General features: G+C 39.4%; 1 protein-coding gene across 2 annotated transcripts in view; it reads left to right on the top strand.

Moving 5' to 3' along the window:
• Positions 1–23,208, top strand: part of LOC108894877 (neural cell adhesion molecule 2) — a 247,052-nt gene that overhangs the window by 174,975 nt on the left and 48,869 nt on the right. For both annotated transcript variants that reach the window (XM_018693503.2, XM_018693504.2), the window contains exons 4-7: positions 4,164–4,307; positions 6,446–6,583; positions 16,034–16,151; positions 21,929–22,098. In XM_018693503.2, the coding sequence (XP_018549019.1) occupies positions 4,164–4,307; positions 6,446–6,583; positions 16,034–16,151; positions 21,929–22,098 (570 nt within the window). The remainder of the gene's footprint in view (positions 1–4,163; positions 4,308–6,445; positions 6,584–16,033; positions 16,152–21,928; positions 22,099–23,208) is intronic.

Raw genomic sequence — 23,208 nt, forward strand, 5'->3', positions numbered from 1 at the left:
AGAGTGTGTGTTACACTCATTCGTGTGATTAAAGTATAATGGCAGCTAGTAATGCCATGGGACTTGGATCCTGCCAGGCATAATGAGGGATGTGGCACTGAAGCTAACCTGCCTCGCTGACCCATCACTATTTCCTGGGAAAAAAACAAATGTTACAAGGTGGGGGCTGCCTCAGTGGTCGCAGAGACTGTCCCATCTCAGGTTCAGTCCTCATGGCCAGCAGTGAATTAACCGCCGTTTGCCCCATTAAAGTGTCCTTGAGCAAGACATCCAACTGAACTCCTTCCAACTCATCCCTGCGATTTGCTGTGGACAAGAATTAGAAAAACAATGTAGGACCAGTTGTAGTGACTACAGAGGTCATGTCCTCTCAGAACTCTGAAATGATTTATGTGTTGTGCTCTTTGCATGGTCGAACTCAAACTCAAAGGATTACTCACAGTCAGCAATTGCCCCCTCTGAAAGATGAAGACAGCTTAAGTCAAGTTTAAGTCTCAAAACAACAGTGTGAAACTGGTCATGATGCAAGCTTCAGGAAAAAAAATACATCAAAGTTTTTTTCCCCTGCCATTGCAGTGGCCCTAACAGGGATAAATAATAAAAGTTGGACTGAACTGATTTACACAGGCTGCAACAATATGGATGTTAAAGATTTATACTGTAAGACTAACACATGATTATAAGATGACAAGCTCATAATCTACAATTTCTTGTAGTGTTATCATTTAGTAAAAATCCAGTACACACTAATACATGAAAAAAGCTTTAGATTGTGGTGATTTGCAGGTGAAAAGACATCTAGCTTATGATTTTTATAACCAGGATCATAAGCTTTATTTCACAGTATGTGACTGATTCTACAGGATCTCTAGGACATAATTTTAGCAAAAGCTATCAAAAGTCTCTACAGGCATCACACTGTCATTACACCTTTTTAAAAGTGAGATGCCATCAAAGTAATGACAGCTTGTTTACTTTCACATACAACTCAGATTAGTCTGTTTCTAAAATCCTTGCCAGTGCCCTGTTTAGGTATAAAAGGCAGCTCTCCCAGTACTTTCAGCACCTTCTGTTCACAGGTAGCACTGTGACAGAAAATGGATTATCATTATAATGCATGGAAAAGGCACACAAAAGATTACATAAGAACCAAGCGAATTTAGTGTGATGTGAGTAACCCAAATACCCAGATACACCAGGAGTCTTCCCTAAGTTTAATTGGAGAAAACATCTTGGTACAGGGGTTTGATTCCAGGAGACACACACTCACGATTATATGTGCACACACTCTGGAAATCATCACCTGCTGTATGGTTGCCTTTTTCATCCTCTCCCAGCAAATCATTAGGGGAGACATCACAGCCTCAATCACACCTGCCACCACTCAGCCCTCGCCTCATTCACCACATAACCAGCTCCCTAAAACCATTGTTTCCATGGCAACCGGGCGTCACTCACTTGGGCCCTCGGTGTAGATTGCATGAGCAGCATGCGGATGAAAACCTGCCTAAAGCTCCAGACAGCCATTCTGCCAGCGCACAGCCGGAGCAGGCGAGGACTCCTCAGGCAGTGCATGGGCCTGCGCTCTACAACATGTTGTACATGAAATTCATGACCTGTGGGAGAGGAAGTGTTGACATCCTCTCAGTAGTTGCTGATGTCTCTATGATGACCTGTAATAATCATGGTACTAGAGTGGCAGATCAGGTCTGATTCAGAAACAAGGGGGTGGGACTCAAACATAAAAAAGCTGCTGCCATGGTGCTTGTTTAGCCATGCTAATGGCATGGTGCCATCAGTGGCAATGTCAGTCAGTCCAAACTTTGGTCCTTCCTAAAATATTATAACAACCTTTGAATGTACTGCCATGAAGCTGTGTGCAGACATTCATGGTCCCCAGAGGATTAATCCCACCCACTTTAATGACCCCCTGACTTTTCCTCTACTGCCACCAGGAGATTGATATTTTTGTCAACCCTTAAGTGAAATATTTTGACAACTATTGGATGGACTAACATAAAATTTTGTACTGGCATGGTAAATGATGGTAAAGAGAAGATGAATCTTATAATGACTTTGACCAACAGCAGGTTCATATTTGTGTAAACTTGGTTTACTTGGTTTATAACTTTTGCTGTTCCACAGAGAAGATGAAAATCTAAATTATTTTCCCTGAGTGAAAACTTTAGTTCCCCGATGGCAAAAGCCAGAAATTGCTTTAAATTAACTGCTGTAGTTTGGCATCTGAGCAGCCATACAAGGTGACAGGAAATTCATAATAAAGTAATCCAGTACAATGTCTGAGCCAGCCCCTTTCATTTCCTCTCAGTTTATTAATGGACAAAGCAATAATGCTGCATAAGCCAGTTTTCCAAAACCAGCAAAGTTGGACAGTAAAGACAGGAACAAATCTGCGTCCCAGTTGAGAGAGGTCCAGGGAAATTGGCTTGTCATCGAATCAGACAGTTATCCTTGCTGTGATGTGTAGGCAAATGGTGGAAGAGAAGCTCTGGAGTAGTGAGTATATTCTCAATTCGCCAGTGTCAAGTGTGCAGTAGAGTGTTACTCTGGAGAGGTTGTTTCCCTTACTGATTCTCTTGTAGAGCAGTGTGACTACAAAAGAGACAGGAAATGGATACAAACAGGAGGAACAAGTGACACCAGAAGTGTTCGAACCAGAGAGAGAGAGAAAGGGGGAGCAAAAGAGCAAAAGATTTTGGAAATAAAAAGAACACAAGGGGTGGAACTGATAAGAAACCAACAGAGTGAATGACAAAACATGCAAAGGCATCCTTGAAGTTAATGAAGACACTGAGATGCCAGACACGTTCAAAGGCGGAGGGTGCAGTCGGGGAGAGAAAGCTCATTTTAGGGAGCAGCCTGGCATAAATCACGCAGTAAAATGCTAATGCTGAAGGCTTGCTAACGGAAGGGACTGATAGGGGAGCTGTCGTTGATTTATTCATACCTTCACAATACAGCACGCAGATGATAGCAGGTGGTTGCAGCGCTAGCAGTGCCAGACTCGGCGCACATCAAAGCCGACTATCCGAAGGAGAGCAGGGTTCGAAGAAGTATCACGTGCTGTGTGTGGAGAAGTGCTGGTCCGAGAACAGTGTCCTCATAAAAGCAATTTGTCAAAACACCAATTGTTTGTCAAGAGGGAGGACACAGTTTCAAACCAGCACAGAGTGGATTCTGTTATTGAAGAGCTTCTGAAACCAAGATGGAGTGAATCAAAGGCCGCCTGTGTTCTTGTTTAATTCTGCAAACAGAGAGGCTGCAGAATATCTCTGCTCACTGATTTTTTTGTCATGGGTATGATTGGCAGCATGTAAAATGGCCATCCTTCTGTATCCCATGTTATTTCATGAGAATCACTTTATCTGCATCCCAGAAAATTGTCAAAGTGGGATTTAGCTTTTGTTTTATTTGATTTTGTACCCATCCATTTCCAAAACACACACTGTTTTTCACATGCCTGTTTCAAAATACTAAAAGTCTGAACTGCTGAGCATTATATTACATGACAGTTGTTGAAACTGTTGGCTGGGTTGGCCCAGGATCAAGTGTTGTAACTTTGGTGATCCCCTATAAGAACAAAATTTTCATTTGTGTACTTAGTGTTTTGCACATGTTAACGTGTTAACACGCTAAACTAAGATAGTAAACATGGTAAACATTTTACCATGTTAGCATTATCAGCTTGTTAGCACCTGATTTTAGCATGTAACTCTGCAGTGCCTTGGTACAACCTCTTCTTATACTGACATAATCACCCAAGCTGCATAAATTATGAAGTATAGTTATTACTTTTAGTGAAATTAAACATAACCTAATAATTTCTTAATCAAGTGTTTATTTAAGACAGGTAAAAACTTAAAATTCACTTTTGCTCCCTTGCACACTTAACTGAAGGGATGTAAGCCGGACAGAATATTGGAAGGAAATGCATTTTAAAACAATTTCTCCAAATCCCTTTCCCTAAATTATACCTTCACAATACAGCAGCAGCTGTGACAGTCATTGTTAACAGGACAGTAAGAGTGCAGCAGATTTTTCTTATTTTCCTTTTGATGTTCAGACATGCAATAAATTGTCTCCACTGAATACTCAGATGAAAAAAAAAAGGTGTTCATTCTCCATCTTGTTTGATCTTGCAGAGAGGCTGACTTTTCAGGATGTTGAGTCACCACAGGAGTTCCGCTATGGCGAGACAGCAGAGGTGGTGTGTGATGTCATTAGTTCACCTGTGCCCGTGGTGGTGTGGTACTACCAGGATAAGGAAATCACTGAGGAGCACCATAGTAAGTTTTCATGACCTTCTTTCACAATGAAATTATTTCCTTTACTTAAAGTGCTGCTACTGTTATTTTCTTTCATTTTTACTTTTTTTTTGGGAAGTGAATGGTGGAGAGATACATTTGAGGATAATTTGAATAGTATTACAAATACCAGTAATACCAAAAAAAAGAGTTACTGAATACATTTTCTTAAAAGTTAATGTGACCTTGGAGATGATTAGTGCACTGATGGAGTTACAGGGTGGTAAAATTTAATCCTCAGGTTAGAAAATAAGTGTAAAACTTGAATTGAATAATCAGTTTTGTGGCAATATGAAGCTGCTATAATTAATTTTTTCCCTTTTTATTTCTGTTACTGTAGAAATTAGTTTACTAGTGTTTACTTGTTTATTAGTAAACAATGTTAAATCCTTCCACTAATCATCTCATAAGCATAGAGTGCAGTTAACATGAGAGCAAAACTTTGGTTTAGACCAAAAAATTAAAAGAACCCTTAAAAGGGCACCTTAAAAACAAAAGGTCTGATTGGGAAGAACACTCGCAAAAATGGATGGACAGATGGAGATTTCTCAGAGTATGTCTAAGACTTTGATTAAAGCCCCTGAAAAGTGTAGTATTTATCTGTAACATTAAATTTTAATGACCAATGTGATGCTACATGCTTCCGCGCACCAATGGGGATTTAGCAACATGTGAATCCAGATCTGAAGAAAGTTGCTGCTAGACAACTGTGATTAAACCACACCCATACAGTCCAGATGAAGCAGATTAGCTTTTGTAATATAATTGGTATTGTAAGAATTAAGTATAGGATAAAATAGCAGCTTTGTACAGCTCAGCATTACACAACTGTGTAACTGATCTGGGTTGTTCCAGGAGTAGATTATGATTTTTAATAAAGGTCTCAAGTAAGCAGCAATCTCATAAGAATTACATTTTGAGTGTAAACCTGCCAAATACACTTGATTATTGCAAGGAAAAATTCTCATGAGTCCCAGTGCGCCCAATTCTCTCTCTCATTGAATAGATGCGCTAATGTGCCAAAAAATACCGTTCTCTAGGAAAATGCTATTTCCTTCTTTTGTGGGGATTCACAATAAGACAAGGATATCAAATTCTATGAATAGAAACCCCATCAGCCCTGGAGAAGGCATATAACTTGGACAGAAACCACGTTAACAAGTGAATGAGAGGATGGATTATAGAGCAGTTAGATGGTGACATTCAAAGATGCTTCACACAAGATGAAGTGCAAAAAAGCACCCTGCATCAAAAGGCTCAAAATTGGTGCATTTATGTGCTACTGCTAACTCAACCTGTACCATCATGTTGTCAAACATCCCCTGTGTCCTTTGATCTGAAGCTGATGTATATCATTTCTACAGCGCTCCTCTGTAATCCCACCCTTTCCACTTGCTTTAATAGAGTTAAATATCAGGAGGGTGGTCTATTTAATTTGGAAAAAAATTAAAAACCAGAGATAGAAAGGCACTCAGAGGACAGATTCGCTTTTAGTAATACTCTTTCTTGATAAAAAGCAGGTGCAATAGCAAGAATCAGCAGAGTAGGATTCATTATTTCCTCCTCTCCTCCTCCTTGATTTACAACTCTCTCCACCGCTCCCCCATCCTCCTTCCAGACAAACTGCATGCCTGAACACTGATTAGAAAGAGTGACCCCTAGAATCTGTCACATTTTTTAATTGAAATTCAAATCTTCAGTTGAACGTTAATGATGAAACATGGAGAAGACATTTTTTTTTTCTTTTAATAATTTCACTCTAATTACAATGCATGGTTATAAATATCTTTGCTTGAGAGAAATGAGATAGAGGCCTCATCACTCCTGGCCAATCTCACAGTGGCCACAATGGGAGAGAGTGGAGACTATTTGGAACTGTAATTGCGTGAGTGTTTATCTGTGTGGACTTTATCAGGTAAATGTGCTGAAGTGAAGATTGACAGTCTAACTACTGAAGAGTGGAGATGGCAATTTTCTCCTGCTGTTTTCCTAACTTTCTTATCTCTCTTCTCTCTCTATCATACTCTGTTGTCCTTCTGTCTTTTCCTCTTCTCGCTCTCTCTTTCTGTCTCTGGCTGGCTTTCTTTCTGTCTGTCCTCCTCTTTGCCTGTGTTATGAAGGCAAGTTCCAGGTGCTGGCAAACAACAACCTGCAGATCCATCAGGTGACCAAGGCTGACGAGGGCGTGTACCGCTGCGAGGCGAGCGTAGAGGCCCGCGGTGAGATCGATTTTGTGGACATCGCTGTGGTGGTCAATGGTGAGTTGCATTTTGAGTCATTACATGAACATTTGTGATGATGATCATGATGATGATTAATTAAATTAAACCAGGGTCAGGGACCAAAATATCCAGAAATAATGTGTCTTGTCAGACTCAGCAGTCCTAGTTTGTAGCATACTCTGAGCCCTTGATAAGGCCTGATTTACCCTGAAAATGGCAGAACTTCAGACAGCATTGTATGCTAAACTAGCAGACTGATCTGGACAATAAAATATTTTGAATTCCCCTTCAAGAGGCCCAAAACAAACTGCTCCCTAATGCAATAAAATGGGAGTCTCAGTGGCTTAAATGGGAGCCTTTCCCTAACATAGAGGAGTAAATATAGAAGAAACAACCTGAATAAATGAAATGACAGACAGAAATATAAAAGTGAGTGTTTAACCCAAGCTTAATCTTCAAAAACATAATGTACCTTCAGAAATCCTGGGTGATGTTACTGATGCTACATCTGTGGTCTATACTTTGAACCAAACTTTCATGAGGTCTTGTCTGAAAATGAAATAAAGTGAGGTTGCAAAAAGTCTTGAATGGCTTAAAACTGCAAAGAACCTTTGTTGCTGTTGAGTAACCAATGTTGTTTCCAAATCACCATCAGCATACAAACCCAGCTGAGTGCTGAAGGTTTTCACATAAGCGCTTTGATGCACAGATCACATAAACTTAGTGTCCATTGAGATTCCAAGCAGACACATGCTCTTCTTCACACAGTGTTAACAGATTAGCATGCATTAGGTTTCCTCTGCATACACAACTTTTCTTGTTGTTTTCACTGAACACTGCTCATTCCTTTTATTCCGAAGCCTACAAAGCATTCAAGTCTGGTGCCCAAGGTTATAATAGTATTAACCAGCAAGGTTGGTTCATCTCAATGGACACAGGAGCAGCTTTGCTTGCCCTAAATGATTGCAAAAGAAAATGGAAACAATCAAGGTAACATTCTTAAGCTTTGACTGAATATAGAGAGACCTTTATTCTGTTGTTGCTAAATATGAAGCCAGAGTATGGAGTATAATAGCCTTATAATGTACTTAAGTGTTGTTGAGCCTGTTGCTGGACGAGTATAACATGCAGTGGACACATTTCAGAGCTTGTTTACAAGTGTTTCGATCATCTGCGCTGTCAATTCTGCAACAGTGCGCCCAGTGATGTGCAGCAACTGAGCTGGAAATTCAGGTTGAATGCATGGACCTTTAGTTGTAGTATCACAACACAGTTGTCAACTTTGACAGATTCAGCTCCACTGACTCAGATGAGTTCATCATTGGCACACTTAGAGTTCTGCTCTTCTGCTATCATTGGCATGATTTTTTTTTTTACAGTTCTCTTTATTCTTTACTGTGATTGAAATTTTCAATTAGCGATGGCTTTGGGCTCTGTGGCCCAAAAATCGAAGGATGTCATTTTAATTTTCTCATTTGTCCTCATTTAGAGCGAGTCACCTGAGACTGCTGAAGTGATTGAAATGTGATTTCACTAAGGCCACGAGCGTCTTGTAACGGTTGAACAGCTGCAATATTGTCTCTGCCTATGTAATTCTCTCCCTCCTAATGTAATAGCAGAGTGGCCCTCCGCCCAAAAACTATGAATTGCATTCAATTTAGCACACCACTTACCTCAGTTCTGAGGAAGATCCAATAAGCCTGCTCAATGAGGCACAACCTATTATTGCAGCGACACGACACTTGCCACGCGGTGCTGAGACGGGACAGTCTGCAGAGCGCTTTGCAGAGTGTCCTGAGGAGATCACACTCTCTGAGGAAGACACACCCAGAGGGAGACAATTTAAAGTGAACTTCACTTTACCTCAAGGAGACTCATTCAGTTTATCCCTAAAAACTCTCATACTAAGATTTCCTCTAAGTTGAGCCTAAAGGGGACAAAATCTGATATATAGCAACACCATTTGGTCCTCATGAAATATATAAAGTTCATAGAGGAAACTAAAACTGCCCAAAGTTTTACCACAAGGATAAGGTTTGTTTGTTACAATGATATGTGCACTTTTGTCTGTATTCAACTAATTGAGCCTAAAGCTGCAAAATCAATATTTTCATAAACAATGGATCAAAAGATTGTGTGTCATATGAAAGGAGTCACTCAGTGGTTAAACGACAGACAATTACCACTCAAATCTACAGTTTTCCTCAGCTCAGTGTCGTGTTCAAGTGTCTTGTAGCTCATTGTTTTGATTTTCTGGCCCACAACTTGTTTTGGTTCATTCTCACTGCTCATCAGGATTGTTTCCAAATTTTTTATTTCAGAAAGAAGTCTGGTAATCCTACTGTAAACCACCCTCCCAGTACCAAGCAGCAGACAAAGTTAGCAAATACCAAGCAAACAAAGTGAAGCATTAAGCACCTAATGAGCCAGATAATTCCTTCAGAAGTTGGTAGAAGCCAAAATAGAGCTAAAATGAAAGTGAATATATGACTCAAATAGGTAGTGGATGTAAATGCACATAATGCACATTACTTTTCCTTTTGCAGATAGTCTGGAAATTCAACTAAAATTTGCATTAAATTTGGTTGGAAACTTGACTTTTGTCTAATGACAGTGTAAACAGGTGTGTGTGTTTACAGCTTGTTACTCTGCCCCCAAGTGGTTAAAAATCAATAATTGCAAGCTTAATTTTTCCCTTCTGCAAAATTTAAATGTTCTATATTATCAAGGAGGCATTTTTGTCTGAGGTCAACCCCATTACTCCATGGTCCAGAGGAACTTTTAGTTAAGCCTGTGTTCTAAAATAGACTACAGAGAGTTGGTCTGAAGGTGACTGAGATGGAAAGGACAATTTCCTAAATGCCACCTGCTGTCATGGGGCAGGCAAATATGAGCTGCCCACCTCTGTCAGTGGAAAGTGAGACTGTGTTTAGTCATCCACTCAGCTCCTTGTGGTAATGCTCAGAGACAACCACAGCTGCCTCCTTTCTTTTCTGCACATTTTTGTCAACGTGTGAAGTGGAGGATGTGGGTGTGTACAGTATCTGTCTTCTCACTGGTGATCAGATCACAACCTGATAAATCTTGGATCCAGGTATTTGCTTGTTGTACAGCAGAAGCCCCTTTGGTCTCAGGAGTCTCCCTGAGGAGTTGTTTTCAATGCACTGAGGCCTGTGATGTTGAGGAAAGCCATGTATGCCCTAGCCTATAGGCTAAGTCATTTGCATAAGCAACCCCATGTGAATCTGGTGAACATTTCTGTTTCCTGCCCTCAAGCTAGAGGTAGAAATCTCTCCTCACTCTGAAGAACCACTTTTTCTAGGCCTGGGAACAGGGGAGAATTTTAATCTTGTTTGCTCTCTACATCACCAACTTTATATTTAAAGGGTATGTCACTCCCAGAATTCACTCAGATTATTCCCCCTCTGTGGTTTGCAATCATGATGGCAAGGTGGAGGAAGAGAGCCATCTTAGCAAAGGAAAGGAAGCCACAGGGGCTTTCAGTGAATATACTGTATTGACACCTGAGCTGGTCAAACAACACAGAGGCCCTGAACACAAGCAGATAGAGATAGTGTAGATTGCTAGTGGGCTCAAACATGTCAATGAGGGCAACAGACTGTCCGTTACATGTTTTATCAATCAGCTGCGGACACTGAACTGTTTTCTGTTGCCTTGGGATATGGCAGTGAGCTAAGGTAAACACACTAATGAAGAAAAACAGAGTCTCTGTCTTTCTCTGTCTGAAGATCCCTGGAGGAGGAATAAAGAGGAAAGGATGAGGGCTAAACTGATGCAGCCACAGAGCATCTTCAGGCTCCACCTCATCTCCTGTGGTCAGTGTAGCACCTAAAGCACTCTTTTGTGCCAAAGTCAGACTGGACATTGATTCTTGTCCATACAGCAGCGGTGACAGCCTTCAGGGAGTTTCACCTTAGAAGAAAGCACAGTATATTTGTGAAGTTTCAGTGCATCAAATTGCCCTATTAGGAGCACTGTCCAACACTTCCTCCCTATATTTTTATCTTTCTTCCATTTTAATTGTATGGGTAAAAATATGAATACCCAGCAAAAAGCTTTACATACAGCACACAAGCAAATAGGAGTTGATTAAGTTGATAATTTATGTAACAGACTCCTGAGTGGCAAAAAGCCTTTACTTAAACAGATACACGAAGCCAGCAATTTTAAGTATTCCATGTCTGAAAGGGGTTTAAGAGGCCCTCAGGCAAACCTCAGAGCACTAAGCCAACTTTATTTTAAGGACACAATTAGCAGAAGAGTCTTGTTCAGTGACTCTGTCAAGGAAAAGGAAGACAATCAGAAAAGTTTTCAGCTCGGTGTGAAACCTGCATCAGAGAGGTCTCATACTTTTCAGTGACTGAGTATTTTCTATTAACATTTTTAAAAACGTGTCTGACAATAGCTTTGATTATTTCTGTCAATATGTATTTATGTCTACAACGATGCACAGCAGTAAAATTAAACTGAATTCCTTAATTGGTCACTGCACCACTAACTACCAGCTGAGTTGATTGAAGACTGCAGTGTCTTTGTGGGTAATTTTTATTGTCAACTGAACGTGATCACCTTCCCTGAGCTGAGTGTTCCACTGAGTTATATTGAGCTTGTAGCACCGATATGTCATGCTGTTCTTTTGACACGGCTTGTCAGAGGAAGTGTCAGTTCTGACTACTTCAGCAACGTGTTAACAGACATTGCATTAACTAGTCATGCAGAACAACATTTTGTCTGAAAGCAGGACTGAAATAGCTTACTGTATACTTTTTTCTCCCTGTGAAGTCATAAATATTCATGGGTAAGTTGATAAAAGAGTGGTTTCTTGCCCATAAGCATGCAGCGAACGAGGCTCCGCTGACCTACTGTGGCTCCCGGTCTCCAGTGTAGCATCAAAGTGGACCATAGATGAGGACGATGGCACATCAAGGAAGATGCCCACCCACTGAATGGCTAGTCAACCCGAGGCCAAAACAGCTCAGTGTCAATAAGATTTCAGAACATTCCACGAATTGATCTCAAAAATTACCACAGATGAGTCATGTAAGCCTCTCATCAACTGTATGTAAACACAGTGTAGAGAAACAAACTAAAAAAACAAGGATTTGATAGGAAAATGTATCAAGTGGTTTCCAATTATTGTGACTGTTAATGGAAATCTGACACAATTGGGTGATTTACAAATGTAATTTTGCTCTCTTCATGTCAATAAGCTTTCAAAATTACAAGTGCTATTGAAGAGTGGTGTGAGTTCCCCTCTCTGTGGCACTTCATAACACACACCTCCACTGTTAGTTCAGTTCATCATGGGCATGTTTGTTCTTCTTGTCATGCCATGCAGTCATTTTTCATCCCTGAACATTAAGGGGAATCCCATTCATTTCACACCTTGATTAGTCACTTTCTTAGTCTGTATGCTAAGCTAAGCTAACTGGCTAACAGATCCACCTACACATATACATATATACATAAGAGTTCTATCAGTCTTCTTAACTAACTCTCAGCAAGAAAACAAACACATTTATTTCCCAAACTATTGAACCATTGCTTCAATGCAGAGCAGTTTGGATAGGCTAAGATTATAACTCACATATCAACCTTTCCATTTTGCTACCTTCAATAAAGCTTAATATTTTCCTTTCATCAGTATCAAAGATCTCTCTCCTTTTTATTTTGATGACCTGCTAGCAACAGTAGTCACAGTTTGTTTCTATGGTAACTCATGGTGATACAAAATGGAAATAACTTCCTGATTTCGCCTGTATTCTTCCTCGCCACATCCACTTAATTGTTGGTTCACTCACTCACACATTAGACCCACAATTTCCCCCTTTTCAGCTGTCAGCAGAAACTACCAGCTGTGTCCTTCAAGATTTCTTAAATTATTTTGCAGTGACATCAATCATAACCGCTGGGTGTTCAACATGAGAATATAAATACTGTGTTCTCTCCTACATTACGTTCCCAATTATAAAACAGGCCTGGTTTGATTCCAGCTTGTGTGCTACTCTGTAAGGCAAAACAAATCCTTGATAAGCACTCCAGAAAAGGTCTTGTCTCAAAACATTCACCAGCTGAATTTCTAGTAGGTGTTATGACATTTACCAAGAACAGTTTCATGACTTCTAAACACTGGTCATCCTGCGCCCATTAGCGCTTAAGAGAAAACATGTCCTCTAGCTCTTCATAGATGCATTTAAATCAGGTCCAAGTGAGTTTGTATCTTGAAATATGTTTGCAGTGTATGCTCACGCTCGTGAAGACTTCTGTAAACCTCACATTATCTTCACCGAGCCTCTGAAGTTTCAAGGATATGACTAATACATGAAGAATTCATAAAGCTTGCCAGATTCTTTTTGGACGCTTAAACCCTGTTGCTGATTTGCTCTTTTGAAGTCTTTCTGCTTGGCAGTGTGTCTCATTAACAGGGCTGTTTTCAACAAGGCTCACTGATGTGGGAGTGTATTGCATAGAAAGAGAGGGACACCGGAGAATGGAGATCTATTGGCGTGGAAATCAATGGTTATCATGTTAGGCAGATGCTTGCTCCTCTCATTCGCAGAGTCAGTACTATTGGAAAGGACTCAGTGTTTGATTATTGCTCAGGCCATTTTTATCCTAGAAAAGCTTTTTGTGCCTTCATGTGTCTCGTTCAGGCCTATGTTTCCTGTTGTGTGTTGATTTTGTGACAAAAACGGAAGAATTCATTTACTTTTTTTAGTCCATGAGAATAAGTAAATGATAAATGTACGCCATGAGACAGCGGATAGATCACACACTGTGGAATTTAGATGTACCATGAACCACCCACACAGAAATACACACTGGTGTTGTTAGTGTAATTGATCTTTTAAGAAAGCCTACAGTACACTGCAGAGTTGCGGTTCATTAGGTATCTGCGATGATACTTTGTTTTGATTAGAATTCACTGTTCATTATCCCAAATACATAAAATGTCTTTTTTTTCTTACCAGCTTCACAACTGTGTTTCATCAAAACCAGCATTTTAATGAGACTTTAAGCCACATGTAACATTTAATTTTCATCTTTCGCATGAGTGTTTTCAGATCTATGTGGAATAAATGTCCCCCAGGTGACATCACTTACAAATTCATTCATTAACTCTCAATAACTCCCACACATAAAGAATAAGGTTTGTTTACAGTTTTAGAATATAAAACAATTTAGCTTTGTCTTGCCACAAAGTGACACCTTTAACCCTTGTTTTTTTAATCAGGGAAAACAAATGGTGCTGAAATAATATTATAGTGCAACTGCCAGTAAAAATAAGTGTCAGTGTAAACATCTGTAAAGTATTAGTTTTAGTAGTAGTTTTCATTTGCAGGACAAGAATAGTCAGGTATTCACACTCAAAATCCAATGTCTTTAGAAATGATTTCCCTTAATTTATATACTCACAGCTCTTTGTGTGGGTTGAGTTGATGATATGTTGATATTCAGCTTAAAGAGATTAAATAGCTGAATTGTAAATGAAGATAAAGCTGCTGCCAGAATTTGCATGTAGTACATTTGTTTAAACATATGTTGCCTTATTACAAGCAAACCAGGGCTTTTAAACAGAAATTACAGTACATGCCTCATATGTACTGGTAACCAGAGGTGGGACATCATTTACACCTTAACGTATGATCTGTGTCTAGATTTGTTATCTGTATAATAACATGTGATCACAGGCCTTTACTATGACACCAGGTATTAATAAGCATTCTCATTATCTAGATTCTACCCACTTTATAATCAGATGCTATTATGCAAAGGAAGTAGCACATTGTAATGCTGGTCTATAGGCCTTACTTATATTCCTTGTTGAGGAAGGGGTCCGCTGTTGCTTTTTGCTGTTGTACACAAAAATATTAAGTTTTGCATCACTGTGATGAAATATTTTCATTTCTAATGTATTTAATTTGCTGGTTTAGCTCTCCCTGAGCCACATTACTATATGCCCAACCTGTCTTTGTAGGAGCCCCACTGCCTGATATGTATTTGGATGCATATGATTAGTTGATGATTTTTTTTTTTGCTTTATACCTACCCTATATAAATGTTGTTATGATGATGTGCTGCTGGACAGACAGACATGCATATATGATTATTTTATCCACTCATAATATCACAAAAATATAAAATTATATGTCACCCACCCCTCCATTATGAGCACTGGACCAAACTGAACTGTCTAAACATGAGTCACTGTCTGCTCACATGTTCAGACTCAGCCTGAGGTGTTCGGGTGATACACTCACTTGATTCTCACCCGTCTTTGAGTGTCATTGTTCTCACCTGCTGGAAGCAAACTGAGAGAGTAAATACTCCAGAGCTCACAATAAGCTGCTCCAAACATGCTTAACCATGCCATGAGATTGGACACAGTTATAGTGGGAGTAGGAGTACAGCGTAAGTACCGGCTCGATAAATGGACTGAGACGCCTGATAAACATGCTTGTGCCATAAAGCTGTCATTCCCTTGTCACTGCAAAGGCAAACCAAGAAAGGACTGAGCCTGCACTGCCTCTGCTCCCTTTTTTACCGAATGACAAGATGACAGTCCTCAGCTGATTGGATGGCAGGGACAGGCTGCGTGTTCCTGACAGCTCTCAGCATACACTGTTGATAAAGTCATCAAAACCTCTGCTGTTCATCAATACTGCTGTTTGTAGAAAATTAGCAAGACATATTGTATTTATACGTACACTGTGTGTACATTTTTATAAATTTACCAGCACATGTAAGCACTTGCAAGATGGCAACATTTATTGATTGAAATACTTTGCCATTTTTGTTTCTTTGACACTGATGTTGAGCATTTTAAATCAACAGTTTGGGTTCATAGTGTATATCTGACAAACCTCAGAGAGCACAAGCTTTCTCAGTTTGTATTTTCAAGTCGCAAACCACTAACCTTAAAATCACAGCTATGAAGCGCCTCTAATTTTGACACTGCAGAAATTGGCCAGTATGACAGTAAGACAGTATGAACAATGGCTGGAGCTCAAACATTTGACAGGGACTGAATAGTTAATTCACAAAAGAAAAGTGCTTGTTTTCACTGACAGTACAGTTGTGTTTGATGTTGTAACACATTTTCTGTCTTGCCATTGTTTATGTGGATTTAGTCAGGCATTTCTGAATCAGACAATGTAGTATTATGGTTTCACATCACTGTGTTCAGCTCCTTTGTGTGTTTTTTCCCAAAGCTGGGTCAAAATGTTACTTGAAATCCCCACTGGATTACCAACAGAAGTAGCATTTTCAGTGAGTGCTCACAGGCCACTTACGAGGCCAATTTATTCTATCTGAAAATGCTAGCCCTCACCATCTGACTTCATAAAGAGTAGCATGTCTTTCTGAATATAGTAACATTGTAGCTTCATTGTATTAACTCTCAGACTCCACTGACAGCATTCCTGTCTGATTGTGTTGTTTTCTGCTCTGTTTTTGTCTCTGCAGTGCCTCCGGTGTTGTCAGTGTCCCAGCAGTCCTTCAATGCCACAGCTGACTACCAGGAATCAGTCACCTTTACTTGCATCACCTCTGGATCTCCTGACCCTGTGGTCACATGGCACAGGTAGCTACTCCTGCCTTAATACCTTGCAGTGGTCTCTGACAGCTCAGAAAGATATTGGATAGAAAAAGATAGGTCATCAAAGATGGAGGGATAGCTATATACACACCACATAAGTGGACACCCAAATATTACACCCATACACAATTCCACAACAAGTATTAACCTGCTGCTATAACAGCCTCCACTCTTCTGGGGAAGCTTTCCATAAGATTTCAGAACCTGGCTGCAGGGATTTGCTCCCATTCAGCCACACAAGCATTAGTGGGGTTTGGTGCTGATGTTGGAGGATAAAGCCTGCCTTGAATTGACTTTCCAATTCACCCAAAAAGTGTTTAGGACTGAGTTGCACCATCTATTCATAAAATCATTGGTAAATTTGAACCTAAAGTACTAGTGATTTACAAAATCAGGTTGTGCCCTAAAAACTTAACAAATGTCTTAGCCAGTTAAGACTCTAGCGATGTGTAAATAGGTTGCTAGGAAACATCCATATCCCTCTGGCACCATTGAAAAGCGCCAGTGAGCAGCTGTGCACTCCCTTATACACTTTAATGGCATTTCATCAACGACTTTATTCAGGTTTACCTATGCAGATTTAACTGCCACAAATGGGCATCTTCTCTGCCCATGTATTCCTTCAGAAAAATGCCTTCATACTTTATGTACAATTGTAATTTTTTGGTCACAGATCAAGCAGATATTGTTCCACAGTTCTAACTGACAAATTTATAGTCCACCCTCGCACATTGCCCTCAGCAACCACACAATAATATCACATGCCACATAGCAACAGTGTGAAAATTTGCACCTGGAGAGCATTTGACACCTCAGTATCCACTCTACAGCTCGACATCAAGTAATTAGCTTGCGCCCACTCAGCAGGCAATCGTGACAGGATGTTTGCACCTGGGCGTCTATTGATAACACTTTATTGGCATTCCTGAAGTGAAGTTCATACTTTTTTCCTACAACACACTCCTGTTTTTTTCTTCTAGTTGATTCATCTTAATGGACCATTGCAGTGTTTTCACTGATGACTGAAGTAATCCATTACAATAAACAGCATTAACTTGTTTGTTTATTGTTTAAGTTGCATTATTGTTGCATTAATTGTTGGTAGCTGATCAGACGAGTTCACACTTACAATGCATTACCATGCAGCAGTGAAGTAACTTTGACATGATACATGGTTGACAAGAGACATAAGACACATACACTGATGTATTTCATACCTCAGGCTTTTCTCAGATTTCTGTAAGTTGTTTTTCATGCTGTGCTGAAATGAATGGAAATCAATGTCTGCCTGGAAGGAACTATAGGAAAACACATTCAAAAATCTAAGTATGCTTTGAAAAATGGTTGTAGTTAAATTTGATTTGTAGGGAAGAGGCTAAAATATGCAAAAAGTAGCAGCATTGTCCTTCAAATATCAATATTCTTAACTTCATTTTATAGAAGAAGTCTGTTTTTCTATAACTACAGCTCCAACAATGGCAGAGGCAGGAAAGAATAAAATGGTGGCTGGTAAAATAATACTCAGATATAGCCCTGAATTGAACATAATAACTCATAGCAACATTTAAGTGTGAAGTCTTTAACACCCACGCTTCGCTTTCTTATATTGTGTCTTTAACTGTCATGTTTTGTGGTCTTTACTGCAGAGTAGAGGAGTATGATTGTGCTGTAGTTGCTTTTCCTTTTCTCTTTTGTTTACCAAAATGTGCAGCTTCAGTTTCCAAGAGGTACAATTGTACAGATTGTGACCAGCAGGTGTAAACTAGTAACACAGTCAGGACTGCTTGAGTAAATTTATTAGGTAAATATGCAGAAAATTGCATTTTCCCTGCTGACATGGTGACATTAATACACAACTGCACACAAGAACATTCACAACAGGATCCTGACAAAAGTGAAGGACAGTGTATTGCTCAAAAAATGGCAGAAGTCACCTGTTCTTGCACATTTCTTCTCGCTCAGTAATTGTTAATTGTTCTCATTTGATATATCAAAAGCATGAAGATTTATTTTCCATTATTGCAGTGTCTTGTCGGAGGTTATTTTGGGCACACAAGGTAAAGAGTACACAAACGAAGTGATGCTAAATGAATCATAATATGTGCATTAAAATGTAAACAAGCAGATATCTGTACCACCTTAACTGAGAAGTCACATCTTCCTGCATTTAACTCGATGACAGGAACATTGTAAAGCTTCTGTACAATATACTATGCAGTTAGACTGGTGAGGTGAATGCATCACTCCTGTACTTAATGTGACATTGTCTCCAAAAGTAATACAGGCATAATGAGAACTGACATGTGTGTGTAGTAGTTTGAAAGAGAAGTCGATCATGGCAGAAAAAAACACAAGGCACATGCATCACTTTGTAGAATACAAACAAAATTTAAAGACACAGCACAGCTGGAAACAACCTCAACTTTGTAAGTCTCATTCATCTTGCTCTCTATTTTCCAGCCCAAACAAAAGAAATTATATTTACTCCAGGGTGTGTTACCTTGTCTTTTCAGCAGCAAAGCAGGAAAATGTGATTTTAATCATTTAACAGCATGCATAATATAAGGCAGCAAATTTCACTGTGGTGATGGGTTAGAGCTGATGTATTGATTCATATTGAAACTATCCATGTGACAGCTCTGTTCTTACATAATTATTTCACTCACTGTCTCTATTTTGTATCATAATAGGAAATTGAGTTATGTTTGGCGTGGTATTTACAGAAGGCAATTGAAATGAGAAGCCTGTTCATCCTTAGAAAATTACATTTTGATTTTATGTGCTCATTTTATACACCTTGTCAGATTTAGGATGAAGGAGACTTAGTGAAGTTGTGTGTTGACATTGTGATCAATCTGGTGTTATAAGAACTGGAGCGAAAACTGACCCACACTAAAGCGATTGTGACCAAATGAGGAAGTTCTCATTGCAGAATTACATTTCTCTTAAGTGGTGCAGTTTATACTAAGACAGAGCAGGTGGTGCAAAACAGCACCTATTAGCTATGATAGCTTCCTCCATTATCAACTCCTTCATTCCCCTTTCCCTCAATGACTGGGAGGATGTGTTTCGCCTAAGTTGAACATCACATGAAAAAATTTCTGAAAGCCTTTAGTTTCCACTGACTGTCAGACCTTACAGTGTGTTTGCCTTAATTTCAGAATTAAAATGCGCACATCACAACAAAAGAATCGGCTTAGGCCTAAACAACAATCACAACCCAATTTAGTTCTTCTTTTGATGTCACCTCTTCCAGCGATCTCCAGCCTCCCAGTTGCATTTCCTGTCAGTGCAAGGTTTCGCCTCGTCCTCTGTGCATCTTGGGTAATGGACTACCTGTCAGCAATCAGTCAGTATAATGACATTCAGTGCTGCAGCCCGTCCTGCACTGTCCGTTCTAAAGATGAAGCCTCTCTTCATTTCCTCTCTGGCTCGCTAGAGTTATTATTACTTGGCTTTGGTGTTTCTTCCATCGACTTTCAATTATCCTCCCTCTCGCTTTTCCTACAGTGCAGTGAGGCTGGGGCGCCGGCCTCGCTACACAGCACCACTGCCTTTGTATATGAGTCCAGAAATCTCCACATTTGAAATCCCTAAAATAATAAGATTGTTTTCTTTTTCATTCACGTAGACTATACGGTTGGAGACCATAGAGAGAGAGGTCTAAATATAGTTAGAGGTGTGCATTATTCTCAGATCAGCATTCTCATTGCTTTTGAATTTACTTTGCACAGTAGCTTATGAGGTTAAAAAACAGGGTGCCTGTTTCAGATTGAGGGCATTATCATCCATATTGAAAGAACAGGTTAAAATAAAGATGTTTTCATACTTACTCTTTATATTTCAGGGTTAAAATAGTATTTTGGTAGTTTAATAATAAGTAGAAACTGATGATATTGCTATCAACTGAGCTGTAACTCTTTTATTTCATATCCTCATATCCAAGCTTTCATATGTATAAGTTGTTATTCCTCCATGGAAACTCAGTTGAGAATGCATGTTCTTATGCAGCAATGCCCTGCTTTGGATGTGTACATAGATTGTAGTTGTTAAGGAAGAGGAGAACATGACTTATTCATTTTGGCTATCTGGATTTTCTCAGCTGATCCAGGGGTCAAACCACTTATCTCACAGCCACAACAGAGGCCTGCGTCTCTGACCTCTAGACCAACTTTGCTCCTGGATCAATTTGAGAATTCTTCTCCTCAGCTTCTATCATAAAAGGATAGTTCACTTTTTAAACAAATGTTTGTTTATGTTTTCTTATATTACAGATGTGTCTAATTCCTGGATGCCTTTTTATCTATCTTTGTGCACTTTAATGTTAGGTTCAACGATGCTGCAGCATTTGTATTATGTTTGGATGTCTATGGAATTGAGTAGCAGCTTTGCTTAATGGTCAGGAAGAGACACCTTTCCAAAGGTGAGGTTTTAAAAACAGCAGTAAACATAGATTTTGCCTGCCACTTGAAGGCAACAGAAGATTGCCTGTTTATTTACCCAGTGGACCCAGATCAACATTCATTTTGCTTATGTCCACTGGGTCAATATAAGTTTCATATTCACTCTTCTTGGTCTCGGTCAATTCCTGAAACTGCTCTCACTGTGTTCGCTAGCTAGTCACTAGCTAAAGAGCTGCTTGCTCTGGCTGAAAATGTGGTTGATGAAAGCAGTGAGACTGCTAAATGCTAAAACACTTAGCTAAGAGGAACTGTAGAGCTGGGTGATAATTCTCTGTGGCACTGCAAGTGACCGCTTTTACATTGCACATAATTATTTTACCTATTGTTAAAATAATGAAGTAAACACTCATATTTGTACTAGGTGAAGGTGGGTGCAGGTAAACAAAAGAAATCTCAGTTCTTTAGTGAAAATAGTGACTCATAGATCTTTTGAGGTGTTTAATGATGTATTTGTTTTGAGTACCATTGCTGCTTGATCCCATTATCACACAGTAATTGAGCTAATCTTTTACTTTGAGCCTGCATGCAAATGGCATTAAAAAGCACCCATGAGTTTACCTAAATATGTGCAAGTATGGGAAAAAGTCATATTTCCCCAAAAACTTAAACGATCCTTTTAACCTTATAGATTACACGGCTGGTTAAGCAGCTGCAAATAAACAAACTGGGAAGGCAGCAAACCTGCTTCACACCATTATGCTTCTGTTATGAAGCTTAAATGTAGACATGGATCAATTTAGCGGTTGCTTTTTTCTGACTAATTTCCCAGCAGAGTCCAATAAGAAAAAGACATTAAGTCAGCACCGTATTCCACACCACACCGGAGTCATTTTGTGAGTGCTGCAGTCCATAACAGAATGTACATAACAACACAAGTGAGCTCCAACAAGACTCAAACATTGACTGAGAATATGAAGAAGATATTTTTCTGCATGGCAAAGTTGGTGCACTACAAATGATTCATTGAACTATACTTATTTCAGTTATAGCATGATATGTCTATCTAAAACTAAAACAATACTTTTATCATGCTTGAAAGGATTTCTATAAAAAGTGTTGACATGTTTTCACCTGTTTATGTGCTATAGATAGAAATAGCTTCAAAGTCAAACTGTCTGCATTTAGCCTCTCTTTTATGGGATCAGTTGACATCCAAAGTGCTCAGATTATACGTCTGTAACATCAAGTGTGTGCTGCAGTGTGAATTCTGTGGAGGTCACTATCAAGTGTGAGTCGTTTGCCATATTTTCTTCTCCTCACTCATCTGCTGCGTGCACCTCTGCTTTTTTATTTGTGCAGGAAAGGGCAGCAGCTGGAGCCATCAGAGCAGTACATTTTCAACAGGCTGGAAGGTGGGCGCAGCATGTTAACCATCCGCAACATCCGACAGGGCGATGGAGGGACCTACTCCTGCAAGGCCTCAAACAAGGCAGGATCTCAGGAAGGAGAGCTCTTCCTCAAAGTGTTTGGTGAGTTTATTTGACTGAAAAGGCAGAGACTGAAAAAGACTAATAGGAAATGAAGGATCATAACATTCTAGTGATAAGCAACTTACTACACTGAGTGGAATTTATTTTGAGGGAAACATTTAACCATGTGAACAAGTCACGTCAAGGACACTATCAGCTATCTGATACTGTTTTGGTATATCAGCTTGGTGCATCCCTAACCATAACACAAGGGGAAGGTTTGCCATGTTCTTATTGTGGCAGGAGATATGCCGCAGATATAAATAATTAACTATTTTAGGATGTGACAGTATTATGGTAAAGGTTTGGTCACATTTTAACACAAAAACAGTTTGGTCAGGTTTAGTGAAAGGATGGTGGTTTAGGTTAAATTAAGTACTCCTAAGTAATAAGTATTGGATGATCTTTGTCGTCATGGTTAAGGTTATAGAGGAACTGTGGACATGGTTAAAAGAAAAAAAAACTGAAATAACATCAAATGCATTTTACATCATCCATAATAGCATTGCCCATGACTGTGGACAGTGTTTTAAGCTTAACCATAAAGCTTCATTATGAATATCTCCACACATTACATTTCATTAAAAAAATGTTTTTCAGAAACACAAATGTCCAAATATGGTCCTCAGCCCAGCACAATAACATCTGCATCAATGTGATATATTTCTCCTGAAAGGAAATATTTCATTTATTGCTTCATATTTCAATTACTGCACTCGTAAAAAAAAATTTCAATTTATATTTTCATAAACCTGCTGGCTATTTCCTCACAGATCACTCTGATGAAAATGAAAATGTATGGAAATTTGTGCTCTAGTCATCAACATCCTTTCAAGATGTGAGAAGCGCTTGTTCTTCAAAATGCACATTTAAATGAAGAAGTTAAGGGGGAGGGAGGAGATCTGCTTTTCGCTGTGCAGTGGGGAAACGCAGTTGTAAGTTAGTTTTATTACCCTTGACAGTGCTGGCGAGTGGAGAAGAGACCATTTAAGTCAGACAAGGTGCGTGTGCAGGTGTGTATGTGTTCTTCATTCATGCTTAGGCGTTGAAACACGCAGTCACACTCAGTGCTTCATACTTAATGTCAGTCATGTCTCCACCAGGTCTTTT

Source organism: Lates calcarifer, linkage group LG7_2, assembly GCF_001640805.2.
Source record: "Lates calcarifer isolate ASB-BC8 linkage group LG7_2, TLL_Latcal_v3, whole genome shotgun sequence".
Lineage (NCBI taxonomy): Eukaryota > Metazoa > Chordata > Actinopteri > Centropomidae > Lates > Lates calcarifer.